This window comes from Vanessa cardui, chromosome 21 (assembly GCF_905220365.1).
Source record: "Vanessa cardui chromosome 21, ilVanCard2.1, whole genome shotgun sequence".
In the NCBI taxonomy this organism is placed as follows: domain Eukaryota; kingdom Metazoa; phylum Arthropoda; class Insecta; order Lepidoptera; family Nymphalidae; genus Vanessa; species Vanessa cardui.
Window position 1 is genome coordinate 4,470,606 of NC_061143.1, and position 14,385 is coordinate 4,484,990.

Below are 14,385 nucleotides of genomic sequence, written 5' to 3' on the forward strand. Positions count from 1 at the left end.
AAAATAATATCGTCAAGTCGGTTTAGTAGAATTATTGGTTAACTCGGTCAATCACAGTGGGTTTAGTCATAAATCTCATAAAAGTAGTTTGGATATTAGAATTATTCGTATTGTTTTTGACTGATATTTGAAATAAAACTGATTCAATTAAATTCAAATATTTTCATTTATTTTTGGTTTAACAAAAAAACAAATAAATTTCGTTTCAATTTTTTTATTAAAATATTTTTTTTAATTATTCGTTCGTCGTCGTTCGTTATTAAAATATCTTGGATACTTGCAATCAATATTTCACCCACTTTCACTGAAGCTACGAGCTAAAATTTTTCAATTGGTACTATTTCCAATCTTTAAAAAATATTGAATTACGTATATGACACTTCTAAATATTTTAGTTCTTTGGTTCACAACAATTACATATTTCAAGATGGCCCAGTGGGTAGAACGCGCGCATCTTATTGCGGGTTCAAACCCAGGCAAGCACCACTAAATATTCATGTGATGTGCTAATTTGTATTTATTTATTTTTTTTATTATTAAATTTCATCCATACATAACTATATTTCCTATTATAAACAAAATTGATAAAATTAAACTCTAACGTAATAGAAATAGCTTCCGTGTTATTTTTTTTCGATTTTCTTAATTCTGAAAAAATAAATGCATAGTTGTTAGGAATTAAATTTTAATAATTATAAAATATATATATATATATTTTTAAATATAGTCCTTTAAAAATAATAAAATTTTAGTTCAGAGTGCGGGGATCGAACCCGCACATTCTTCTTGGACTTGCTTGCATTGACCAAATACTCCATGGTGACTGTAAGAAATCTGTCGAAAAATCTGATTCTATGCGAACTAATTGCATTGTTTTTAATAAATGTTTCCAATAATCATTATTTATAAAATATATATATATGTTTACTAATTAAATACTCTTACCTTTTCATATTATCTTTCATATGTTCGGCTTTTTAATTTATATGAACGTTTTTTAGTTTTCTTCACAGATTGTACTTTATTTCCCATGTTTACAAAATTAAACTTTATAAAAAATAACTTAACAAAAAAATAAATGGCTAACTACAACTAGACTATTTTAACTTAATATATTTATTTACATAAAAGAATAATATTCGACAATTAATTTACAATTAAAATTACACAAAAATAAAATCTACGAGATTTTATTCGCAACGATGCGGTGAAAAGAGCGACACGTCTGTATAGCAACAGGCCTCGGCCGGCAGTGTCTGTACGAGGCGCTCACGCACACATGCTTACGCATTTTGGTCGAAAATAAGAAAATCTGATTTAAAAAAAATCTATTGATTTTACTAAATAATTACGATAATAAAGTTTTAGTATATTGTTTGTAGAATAATCTGACAAAAGACCAAAATTATTGAAGGTATATAAGTGTAGTTAAAAAACAAAAAAAGACTTTTTTAGAGGTAACTTTGCGATTTTTTTCTATCGTACCAAATTAATTACATCATGTTTTCAACACAATTAATAACTAGCATCTATCCTGAAGATTAACATATATTTTTTTCATTTGGTTTATTGCATTGGATTATATACTTTTTGGCATTTTAAAACTTGCATTTAGCTCATGTAGTCCCCTTAAAGTAAAAAATATTATTGGCAACGTTTTTTGTATTTGGCAAACGTTTCTCACTAAAACGCATTATTACGACTATTTCTCTAGTGTGCATATATATGGTGCGCTCATAATTCCCTTCTTTTCCTAATACGATAAGTAATCTGACACGACAGATCAGGATATCAGGATCAGGTGAAACTCCTAAACGAGTAATTATTTATATTTATTCCGCAAAGTCGCGTAAAAAAATTACTCCAAAATAAAACAACGCATATGTTTTAATGATATATTTGAAACTCGAATGGCAACAAGTAGGTATATTTCCTTTTTTTTTGGGTCATTAACATATATTTGGCACATCTAATTTTATTATAATCTTTGTTATTGTCATCAAGCAATCATGAGACTTTTATTTTCTCAGTTCCTTTACCGATCATCCTCCGATCGGTCGTTATTTTGCCTCCAAACAGTTGATAGTGTTTTAGTTACAAGTGCGATCACACAGTACAACATGAAAAATATAGTAGGCATCGCTTTCTTGATCCTCGTAACTGCCCATATCGGTACTTCACAGGAATATCAATTATTTAATATTATTAAAGCAGTTGGATTAGGTACGTGAAACATTCGTGCTTTTTCAACCGACTTCAAAAAGGAGGAGGTTTTCAATTAGTCGGTATTTTTTATTAAGTTTGTTTTCTCATAACTTTCCACTGGGTGGACCGATCTTGATAATTTTTTTTTTGTTTGAAAGGTAGCTTATGGCTTCTTTGATATATAACGGAATGTTTCATAAAATAATATTGTAATATGTTTTTAGCTTATCTAGGCAGCTATGCACAAGATTTCTTTAATGTAGGATGTCCTGGAGTTTGTTTACCAGAAACCATATCGGATGTGTGCCAAATAGTGTATACCAATTCGGGATGTCCAACATCGAGGCTGTGCTGTGCGTTTTTTATGCACATTGAATTAAATTGTAAGTAGGTACTTACTTTAATATGTTTTTTGACAATTTTGTGCACAACGTGTCTATATTGTGTTGGATAAAGTGTATAATAATGAGTTCATTTTGTAACTTTTCGGGAACAGCTCTCAACAAATAAATAAAATTTTAACAAAAAGAAAAACCGACTTCAAACAAAACACTATTTTAAAACAAATGAATATGCACGAAAAAGTAATAAAAATAATTGCGTATTCAACATATTTTTTAGAGTCTTCCTAAGTTAAATGAAATGAAAAATATTAGACTACTTAAAAGTCGATTAACGATTATATCATGTAGTTATAATTATTGTTATATTTGGAGTCGGTGTCAGCCAATAAAACCCTACAGTATATCTATCAAAAAACAATACGAAAATACTTTGACAAATATGTTTTTTACAAATTACCTTTTACACAATAATATACTGGATCAATCAAGGGGCTCGTATCGCTTCTTTCTTTTGATTATTGGGGCAAGGGCACCGTGGCTGACACCGGCTCCAAATATACCAATAACTATAACTACATGATATAATCGTTAATCGACTTTTAAGTAGTCTAATATTTTTCATTTCATTTAACTTAGGAAGACTCTAAAAAATATGTTGAATACGCAATTATTTTTATTACTTTTTCGTGCATATTCATTTGTTTTAAAATAGTGTTTTGTTTGAAGTCGGTTTTTCTTTTTGTTAAAATTTTATTTATTTGTTATGAATGGTTGTGCGCGATCGTTATTCATTTCAATATGTTATATTGTGACACGAGACTAAGACTATGCTATGAGATGTTATAAAATAATTATATATTATATTACACATAATATATAATTATTGTATGCGGTGCCGCAGATGTCGCTTTTGCAGTGCCGTAAATAATAGCCTTTTCTGCGCCCTATGCGAGCTTCTGTAACTGCGCCCTATTTAAGCAGACCCTTTACCTATTTTACTGTCTCACTCACTAAAACTTAAACGCAGGTTCACTACTGCTAATGCTTTGCCCATTAAACTGAAACACAAATATGCTCGTGCGTTTCCAAAAAAATGAGCGCGATGTATGATACTTTTAATGATACAAGCATTGCATTGGAATCGTGTACTAGGGGCTCAGCGGAATTTTAACAAGAGCAAAACGAAAAAACAATAGTCCTGCCCAGTCTGTCTATTCTTGCGCCCCCGAGAGTCTACGCCCTGTGCCTGGCACCGGTGGCACCGCCCTATTTACGCCACTGCGCTTTTGTATCTATAATGAATGAAGTTGTAAAGTTCAACATACATACAACCACATCAAAAGGATCATGATATAGTTCATTATTTATGTAATCTTGTTTTATATTCAAACCATAGTTTTGCAATAATCTCTCATCATTATATCGTGAACGTATCATTGCAAGTCATTAATATTTTATCCATGACGGTTTTAAGGCAGCTGGGTGTGTAAGCGGTGTGTTACAGTTTAAATAATAAAACGTCTACTCTTTAGCGAGCAGGATTGAGGAATGTTTATTAGAAAAATGTTTGGGGTATTTATACAAAAATTTTCGTCGACAGAAACAACTCTTTTAAGAGCCTGTCATCTGTTTCCAAAAAAGAGTTTTTTTAGAACTGATCTTTGTTTCAAGCGACGAGGTACGCGCTTGGGGTGGCTATCAAGTGGCTAACGACACATATACTAATAACCCGTTTAATAAGCATTTAAATACTTTATTTAATAAAATTATTATTTTCAGTACCAAATACAACCGAGTCTGGCCCTCTAAAGGTTTCTCACTTAACCTTGAACTTCCCAGAAGACATCACGTTAAAAATAGAAACATCTATCGGTAAATATTCAAATTATATTTTTATTTTAACAACCTAACAGCTGATACAGCGTTTTTCAAGGTAATATGATCTTAGGCTTTAGGCTGACGAGGGCTTACGAAAAACGCATATTCATTTCCAAGCGCTTGAAATATTGACACCAATTGCGTTTAAGGTAGTTAGACGAAATGTTTGTCTGTTTATTGTAGTATTTAAATTTTAGCTAATGTGACAAAGATCTGATAAAAAAGTGGATCTTTATTAGCGAAGATTTAAAAATAAGCTAATTTTATAGTTTATTTGTAGGAGATATACATAACAAAATATATTTACTTATAACACTATAGATAAATGGGTATTTTGATTTGTTTTGATTAATTAATTATTTTTCTAATCTATAAGTATTGATGCTATTGCTGAATAATAATTAAATATTATATTTCTCCATGATTTAGATGATAAGATGACAAAAACGGAAAATTTATCTTCTACGACTTATAAAACAACTGATGTGTTGGAAATCGGAGAAGAAAATAGTAAAATCAAAGAGAAAAACTACGTACAAGACAAAGGTATCTAACATTATCTCTACATAAAATCCATAATGTAACGTAATGTCCCCGCTAGTAAAAAATTGTACGTTGTATTGTCTGGCTTAACAAAACTACAAATATAATAGGTTGGGGAAAAAGTTTCTTCGTATTTTATATGAAAATTCAAAAAGTTTTTTTTATAGTTTATTTACATTTGACTAAAGTATGTAGGTGCCATTTTGTTCCATATCTTTTTGCCATCTTGTTGGTAGTGACATGATCCCATTGCTGTAAAAATTTTGGGGCTTCTGATCGAAAAACTGCGACAAGTGGTTTTGGCAGTCCTCTCGTGATGTTAACCTGACACTGCCTAAGGAATTCTGCAGAGACCGAAACAGATGAAAATCTGAAGGTGCAAGGTCAGGACTATACGGCGGATGCATTAATACCTTCCAGCCAAACTCTCGTAATTTTTGTTGAGTGGCTAAAGATGTGTGAGGTCTAGCGTTGTCATGGTGAAAAACCACACCCTTTCTGTTGATCAATTCTGGCCGCTTTCTCTCAATTTCTTGCTTCAATCTCATCAATTGTTCGCAATACAGTTCTGAATCGATGGTCCTGCCGGGCGGTAACAGCTCATAATGAATGATGCCCTTCCAATCCCACCATACACACAGCATTACCTTGTTGCGAGTTAATCCGGGTTTTGCCACAGTCTGTGAAGCTTGACCGGCCTTTGACCACGATCTTTTTCGCACGTTCTTGTCGTATGTGATCCACTTTTCATCACCAGTTATCAGCTTCTTCAAAAATGGTTCGGTTTCATTACGTCGTAATAAAGAATCACAAATGAGTACACGGTTCATTAGGTTTCTTTCAGTGAGTTCATGAGGCACCCATATATCGAGCTTTTTTGTGTACCCAGCTTTATTCAAATGAGTCAAAACCGTTTTGTGGTCAATTGCCAGTTCTTCAGCTACATCGTAACTACTAATATGCCGATCTTGCTCCACTTTTTCAAAAATGGCATCAATTTTGTCCGTAACATGGCGACCAGAGCGAGATGCATCTTTGATATCAAAATTTCCGGCTTGAAAACGCTTAAACCAAACTTGCGCTACTCTCACAGATACTGCATTAGGTCCATAAACATCACAAATTTTTTCGCGGTTTGAGTTGCATTTTTACCTTTTTTATAGTAAAATTTTAAAATGTATCGAATTTCTTCTTTAGATTCACTCATTTTAACAACAACAAAAACAAATGAAAATCACACAAATTCCTAATTTGAATTTGGAAGTGCCTTCTTTAAAATTAAAACTTTTTAATGATACCAAAACCAGCCAGATACAAATGGTATAGCCAAAGAGATTTTATTACAAGTTCATACATACTATATGCGAAAAGACTTTTTCCCCAGCCTAATATATAAAAATACTAGCCGATCATCCAGCGTTTATTTTTCCGTAATTAGTACGCCGTTGTTCCAAGCTAGTTTATGTTTTAATATGATAGTTTTTTTCTAACTTCTAATCAATACTAATTACCAAACTTTATTGGGATACATATACATACTACATACATACATATACAATCATTTGAACCTTAGCAAATCTCATTTTTTTTAATTAAAGCACTTATTCTTGTAAAAACGCAAAATTAAAATACTTGAATAGCGTTGCCAAGTGTTAATTTAAGTCAGAATTTTGTTTAAAAGGTCACTAACCTAACCTAACAGTATTATCAAAAGATAATACTTAAAATTGGGTTTTCCAGATAATACATCCTGTTCCGGTGTATGCGTAGAGCATCATCTTACCAATAATTGTGAGGCGTACTTCAATTCCACCGACCTTTGTCGCTCAGGCAAACGGTGTTGCGTCAACATAACCTCGTTTGGGGACAGCTTACCGTCGGACCTCATCGTCACCTCTGAAACTATACGTCCCACTGAAGGATCACCAACGACGGTAAGTTTTTTAGAAGAGATAAAACATGAATTTTTTATTTCATCCTGGATTTTAACGCATTCTTAATGTATTTTCAGACACCAATAACATCTAAATCTGAACAAAGTTCCAAACGGGAATGTATGGGAAAATGTATAGGCGGTCTTATCTCGCTTTTTTGTCATGATATTGATACAGAAACTAATTGTTCATCGCAGGAGATATGTTGTCTTGAATCTAAGGCCACAAATGTGACAAGGGCCTTTAGTAAGTATTACGTATTTTGTCATCAAGAATTAGTAGAAGGCACAATAGATCTACCCGTCTTCAAAAAAACGGAGCATGTCAGTTTGGCTGTTTACTTTTATGTTTGTTATCTCAGAACTCGTCATTTATGAACCGATTTGCAAAATATTTTCTTTTGAGGAAACACTTCCCGCTGGCACCATATAAATGTGAAGAAATAATTGAAGTCAGTTATTTTTGACAATAATATTTATTTCATGACGCAAGTCAGCATGATGACCAGAAAAAGTGTATTGGCAAAAATGCGGGCTTAAATCCCGACAAGCACCACTAATGTTCATGCGTTTAATTTGTGCATTTAATATAAAATTCATGAAGTAGCGTGGATCAGTGTATTAACTAAATTTCTTAGCTTCTCATAAAAATGGGGTCGTAGGCTATAGAAATAAAAAAAATTGGTAAAAAAAATTACAAGTAGAGACTGATCGAGAACTATGATACTATATTTGTCTTGAACTGTTATTACCTTCAATAAAACAATATGATGTATCCAAAAATATTTTTATCTCATGTAATGTATTTTTTTTCACAGAGTATCTTCACCCAAATCTACTGACTTGGCTGTAGGGACCACAGCCAAAGTTTTTGACTTTAAATTCCGAATATGATTCGATTAAATAACACATTTTCGACTGATGGATATATACTATAGTTACGCCGATTTGCTAATAGTTCTGTGAACATATTAGTGGATTGTGTCTCTTAAAATAAAATTGTAAAATATTTAAGGGCATAGAAAAAATATAAATAAATTTAAATATAATATGTTCTTATTTCAAAATAAATAATTTTATTTTGGCTACGATTTTTATTGCCTTCTAAGAAGAAAAGAAAGAAGCTAAGAAAAAGCTAAGAAGCATGAGCTTCTGAAATTATGAAATAAATTTTTGTCTCTACATGACAAACGGCTAATCTTTGTGATTTCCTCTTTAATTAGTCTCAATATATTAACATTATAACTTTCTTGCAAATACTGTATAGACCATTCAAATCCCAGAAAAAATATATTAAGATAATCTCAAACCTTATATTAAGACAGATAGATATATTAGTCACTTTAAATTTGAGTTACATACATTACAACGTTAACTACTTATATCCATGTTAATCTAAGCTCTATAGATAATTTAAGCTCTAGAATAGTTGTGTGTCATTTCGGTGTCAATATTTTATCCTTCTTGATCCGAGATAGCCCAGTGATTAGAAGGCGTGCATCTTAACCGATGATTTTAGGTTCAAAGCGAGGCAAGCACAACTGAATATTCATATGCTTAATTTGTGTTTATGATTCACCTCGTGCTCGGTGGTGAAGGAAAACACCGTGAGGAAACCTACATGTGTCAATTTCATAGAAATTCTGCCACATGTGTATTCCATCAACCCGTATTGGAACAGCGTGGTTTTTTTCGTGGAATAGGTTGGCGGACGAGCATATGGGCGACCTGATGGTAATGGGTCAACATTACCCATAGACAATGACGCTGTAGAAAATATTAACTATTCCTTAAATCGTCAATGCGCCACCAACCTTGGGAACTAAGACGCTATGTCTATTGTGCCTGTAGTTACATTGGCTCAGTCACCCTACAAACCGGAACATAATAATACTGCGTACTGTTGTTAAGCGGTAGAATATCTGATGTATGAGTGGTACCTACCCAGGCCGACTTGCACAAAGCCCTAACACCAAGTAAAATGGTGGAATATGTTCCAAACCTTCTTGTCAAAGGAAAAGGTGGCCTTAGCCTAACAGTGGGAAATTTACAGGCTGTTATTGTTGTTTTATCCTCTTATGGTTGGAATAGACTATTGATATTAATTTATCTTCTAATTAAGTGTTCGGAAATCAGTTTAAAATTTAGAGATATGGCGAGTAATTTGACTCTAATGGTAGAAAAAAATGCATAAAACCAATTTAGTCTAAAGCTTTGTTTATGTTAACTTCATCAATAATTATATTAAAAAAAAACAGGAAAAATATTAATGATGTATTTATTACTATTAACCCGATTTCTTATAATTTTCTAAATGATCAAACAGCGGTATTTGTTTACAAAAATGAAAATACAAAATATTTAGGTTAGAAAGTCAAACACTTCAATTTTATTAATAATAATGTTTATATTTTAACCTAATTAATTTTAATTGGAGAAATATTCCAATTTAAATGACTACTTCGGTTATGGTGACTAGCGTCAGATCAATACATTTGCTAGCAGGTATTCTGAAAAATGTAAGTGTTATAAATAAGATTGTTTTACGGTAGTATACAAAAAAAATCTTTATTCACACCCGATAATAGGTCAATACAAATGTCATATTGAGTCATTGTGATAGTAACTTATGATTTTGGGAAAGTTCGCAAAAAAATTAACATTACAAATCCAATCTTATTTTGTGCGAAGCTTTGGACATTTTCGTCACAGTTTTCCATGCTACGGCATAAGGCAGAATATCATCTGACACATGCAGCTTTAACATGCACACATGCATGTTTTTCTTCACCAGGTGAACAAGAAGGTGCATATTACAAATTATGCTTAGGGCAAGTTTGTTAAGATAAGGGATAAAAAATTATGAGCAAGATATAAAACATTTAATAATAAATAAAAACTCTTTAGCATTAAACATAAAACTCACTCGGCCTATGGTGTCGTTGTTGGTGAGCTTGTGGTCATTTTCTCGGCCTGAAGGCAGCATGTCCTTTCTGAGGGACAAATGGCCTCACCATCAATGTCATCGCAAAACAGTGTGACAATACCATTTAAACATTCCCCTTTACATTCCCGACCGGATTTTTTAAGATTTGGTGTTGTTGATAACTGAAAAAATGTATCGCGACGTTAAGAATGCTGAAGTCCAAATGAAATAAAAATAACATTTTAACTGTTTGAATAAACTATAGATGGCACAGTGGTTAGAACGCGTGCATGCTTTAAAAATTCTGTCACATGTGTATTCCTTCACCTGCATTGAAACAGGGTGGTGGAATATGTTTCAAAACCAGATGGTCAATTTACAGGCTGTTGATGAATAAATTTACCGTCGTTATAGACTGTTCTGTGGAAGGTATGGTTTTCAAGGGCACGACAAGTTCCGATGGAAGAGTATCTCCATACGAAGACATGGAAACGCAGCAGAATTTGCCGGATTTACAGAGATCGGTGGAACTGAAGTACGCCTCGCAATATTTAGTGAGACGAGACTCTATGCACACACCGGAACAGGATATATTATCTGAAAATCAGAATAATTTGAGGTATTTGTTGTTGAAAATGCTGGATAAGAACATAAAAATTGGAACATTCAAGATTGACATCATCATGATTTTTTTTAATTCTTGCTTCAAAAGACAAGATGTGCTGACCACGATCGTAAAAGGCGTGCCTAGAAAATGATTAAAAGTATAACAGTAAACTTTGAAAAAAGTAGGAGACTTGACTTCCTATGAGTAGAGTAGAAAAGAATAATTAGATTTTTAACTTGATTTTTGACAAACTTTTGGCGTCTTTTTCGTACCTACTTATATACATAATACTCTTAACATTTTAATATTAATTTATTTAAATTCCGAGCTCGAAATAGCATTGTCTTTTTTCATTTTCAATTCTTCTTTAAGAGTTGTGTATAGACCCTTTTTATACCCACGTGACGTGTTAAAAGTATAAAGAGTACGTAAATACCTTCGTCTTGATTTTCTTCGTTTGTATTTTCGGCTACGTCCTCTTTTTTTTGCAAAATTATCGTTGTGTCGGGTATATTCGTTGTTATTATTATATCATCCTCTGAAAAATTGGTAAATAGAACAAGGTTAGAAAATCATTGGTAATCAGTAGAAATTTTATTGTCATATTCAGAAATTTCATAGGATTCTTATATTTTGTGTAACAACATCATGTAGGTATTTATTTTATAAAGAAATAACAAACAACAAATTGATCAAAGCTTCGTCATCGTCAGATTATCTTTATGTGTTTCCACGGAAGTATAATATTAAATATTTACTAATATTTTTCCCAATTAAGCAAAACGTGATCATGTGATAGAATTGCTGACGACATCAGTACAAGGGATCGGAATCGAACAAGCGACTTTCAAATCGTTAAACGGTCTGTAAGCGTTGGGCATATGATGCTACGAAACGAAAGTTCTAAATTGTTTTGAAGTTTAAATATCGAGTAGCTTAAGGGCAATACATTTGAATCAATAACTAATTATTACAACATCTATAGACATTTTCTGTTCCAGAACGTATCAATATGATTTGATGAATGAGTTCGTGTAATATTTCGTATAATGTTGTTGTGTCTAATATTTAAAAACTCAATAGTTACCACTGGTCGTTTCTATATCTTTTATTGTAGTGTCTTCCGGGTTTTTCACGGTAGGTTGAGAGACCGTTAGAAGAGTGGACTCAGTTGGGTTTGGCGCTGAAAACAATATTATTATTAAATTATATTTGAAACATGTGGTACGCAATATAGAAATATGATATTATAATTATTATTGTAATTTATAAATTAATATTATAAATAGATATTAAAACTTGCCTAAACAAAAAACAAAGTAGGTATATTATGATATATCTTAGTGTTATGCCTAACGATTATACGGTTCGGTATATAGGTAGCCTAGCAGTTTAATACGTTCAAGGAAGACGTCATTCATATAATTCCTCCTTCAGTCTCATATTAAAAGTATACAAATGTTACTACAGGCTCCAAAGAACATAATATCGTAACTCCTAAGGTTGGTTGTGCATTATGTGTTAAGCATGTGATGTAAGGAATAGTTGCTATCTGTACAGCGCTTATATACTATATTTGATTATAGACTTACCTATTACAACTTTACTAAAAATTATTAAAAAAACGTATCACATCATTTTTTTTCCATTTTTATATTAAAAAAATAGACTTAGGCTTAAATGGTTGACTCTAAACAACTGACGGAGGCTTATAATAAATTATAATGTAAGGCATATGTCTAAGTCATTAAAAAGTAGTATAAGTTTGGGTTCATATCAATTTCTTTGATTATATAAATATTATTTGACAGAACACCAAAAGGGTACATACCCTTCTGGTGTTCCGTACATATAAGAGGGGTCTTTGCCGGATAGCCAGCCGTAATAAATGCGTATATTGAGTATTAAGAGATAATCAAGACTTAATTGACTATTAGTTCATGATAGTAGAGCCGGGGTAAGAAAAGGTACGTCACCTTAAGATCTATTTTCGTGTGTTCAGTATGAGCGATAATCTGCTTTACCGATTGAGAATGACATATTGCAATTTGCGTCGCAATGTTTTGATGTTTAGATTTAAAAGGTACTAAGAGTTTAATACTTGATACAGGAATGAATTTGAAAACTGACGAAGATTTTATTATTCTGACTGTACATTATATTAGGTTTCTTTGTACGTACTATACATTATGATAAGATTTTAAATACTTACAGTTTAATTCAACACGCATTGAAGACACACAGCAAACCATAGCCATTTTACATCCTGCATTTTCAAATACTAATGGGCACATGTGTTTTATTGTTGGTGGAAAACAAATCCCAGGGCAAGTCGGGACATAAAATTCTTCTGGGTGACTCTTCATATAATCTGAAAATACAACTCTTAATTCCGTTTGCATTTGAAGATGTTTTAATTTATTATTTCTAAGAGTAGAAGTAATGTGAGTGTCACTTACCGAGTCCATATATTTTAGCGTTAATCAAATAATATAGTAGACCTTGTGCGACGCCGAGATGTGTGGTTACGAGTATCAAGGAAACAATAACTACGATATTTTTCATTTTAGTTTAAGTGACTGCACTTTTATTTTAAACTCTATCACCTGCTTAGGAGGTGAAGGAACGACCGATCAGACAATGATCTCTAAAGAAACTGAGGAAATAAAATAATCATGATCGCCTGAGGATGGTAATAACAAATATTATGGAACAAGACAGAAATGGCAAATAGATCCACCCTATTATGCCTATTTTATTTAATAATTTATTTTCAAAAGAAATTATCACTACTAACTTTTATGCCTACTACTCGTACTAATACCTACAACATTATAAATTCAGTTACTTGAAAACTCAGAAATATGTAGCTGTAGCTTGTGACCCTTCGCTTCGAACGGGTACAATTTATTAGGAAAAAAACGAAAAGTGCAATTAGTGAGAATTTTGTATTTTTATCAAAACATATAAATCTTATGAATGCGTACATTTCTTTTGTCACATAAATGAGACTGATATCTAAAGTTACTTAAATAAACTTATGAGCTGCGCCCGCTGAAAGAATGAATTTAACAGTATTAATGTATTTTAAATGTTGTAAATCGGAATTGCGATTCAACGGGGAAATGCTGCTAGCATTCTTGCCACCATTCCACGCGGTCAAGATTTATACAGTAACTAGTTTTAGGTCATATTTGTATATATATATTTAATTCTTATGTTAATAAAAATAATGTTGTAAAAATAAGTAACTATTAAATTGCGTAGGTTAATCGCCCTTTAAATCAATTTCACAAAATGCTTTACACATTAAGAATAAAAAATACCCTTAAATGGTTCATGTATCACTTCTGTTATTATAAATACTCTTTAGCCAATTAGGTACTGAACCTACAACAACGGGACTTGACCACAGTTACTGTTCTTCGGCCTCTGTTTTTTATAAATGTCCAAAACTTCGGCTGTTTATTTATCGGGTTTACCTGTTTGAAAACCAGTTTTATAGTTTTGCCTGTAATGAATTATCTAAAGTAATTATACTAGGTGAAATTAGCGTTTTTTGTACGGACCACTTTGATCTGAAATATCTCTTCTATTCTCTTCTTTGGTGAAGAATTCCAAATTTAAATTTATAAATTCATTTAGTTGGTACATTTGACCTTTGAGAGAGCTGAAATGGCGGAGAGCTGAGATGGCCCAGTGGTTAGAACGCGTGTATCTTAACCGATGATTGCGGGTTCAAACCCACGCAAGCACCACTATAAATATATATGTGCTTAATTTGTGTTTATAATTCATCTTGTGCTCAGCGGTGAAGGAAAACATCGTGAGGAAACCTGCGTGTGTCTAATTTCATCGAAGTTCCAAACCCACTCCTTAATGGAAGAGGAGGCCTTATCTCAGCAGTGGGAAATGTACAGGCTGTTACTTTACTTTACTTTGCTTTATT

General features: G+C 32.3%; 1 protein-coding gene and 1 long non-coding RNA gene across 2 annotated transcripts; one reads left to right on the plus strand and one right to left on the minus strand.

Annotated features, from left to right (window-relative positions):
• The first annotated feature begins 2,045 nt into the window (after positions 1-2,045).
• LOC124539084 (protein masquerade-like) lies at positions 2,046-6,970 on the plus strand. The gene is made up of 5 exons (XM_047116407.1): positions 2,046-2,223; positions 2,430-2,588; positions 4,329-4,421; positions 4,857-4,973; positions 6,711-6,970. Exons 1-5 carry the CDS (start codon positions 2,121-2,123, stop codon positions 6,968-6,970), a joined length of 732 nt encoding a protein of 243 aa, XP_046972363.1. The 5' UTR covers positions 2,046-2,120.
• Positions 6,971-11,529: 4,559 nt separating this feature from the next.
• Positions 11,530-13,125, minus strand: LOC124538750. Its single transcript, XR_006966994.1, has 3 exons — positions 12,896-13,125; positions 12,649-12,807; positions 11,530-11,619 (listed from the first exon to the last, which is right to left on the minus strand). It is a non-coding gene; the product is annotated as an uncharacterized LOC124538750 (long non-coding RNA).
• Between the last annotated feature and the right edge of the window lie 1,260 nt (positions 13,126-14,385).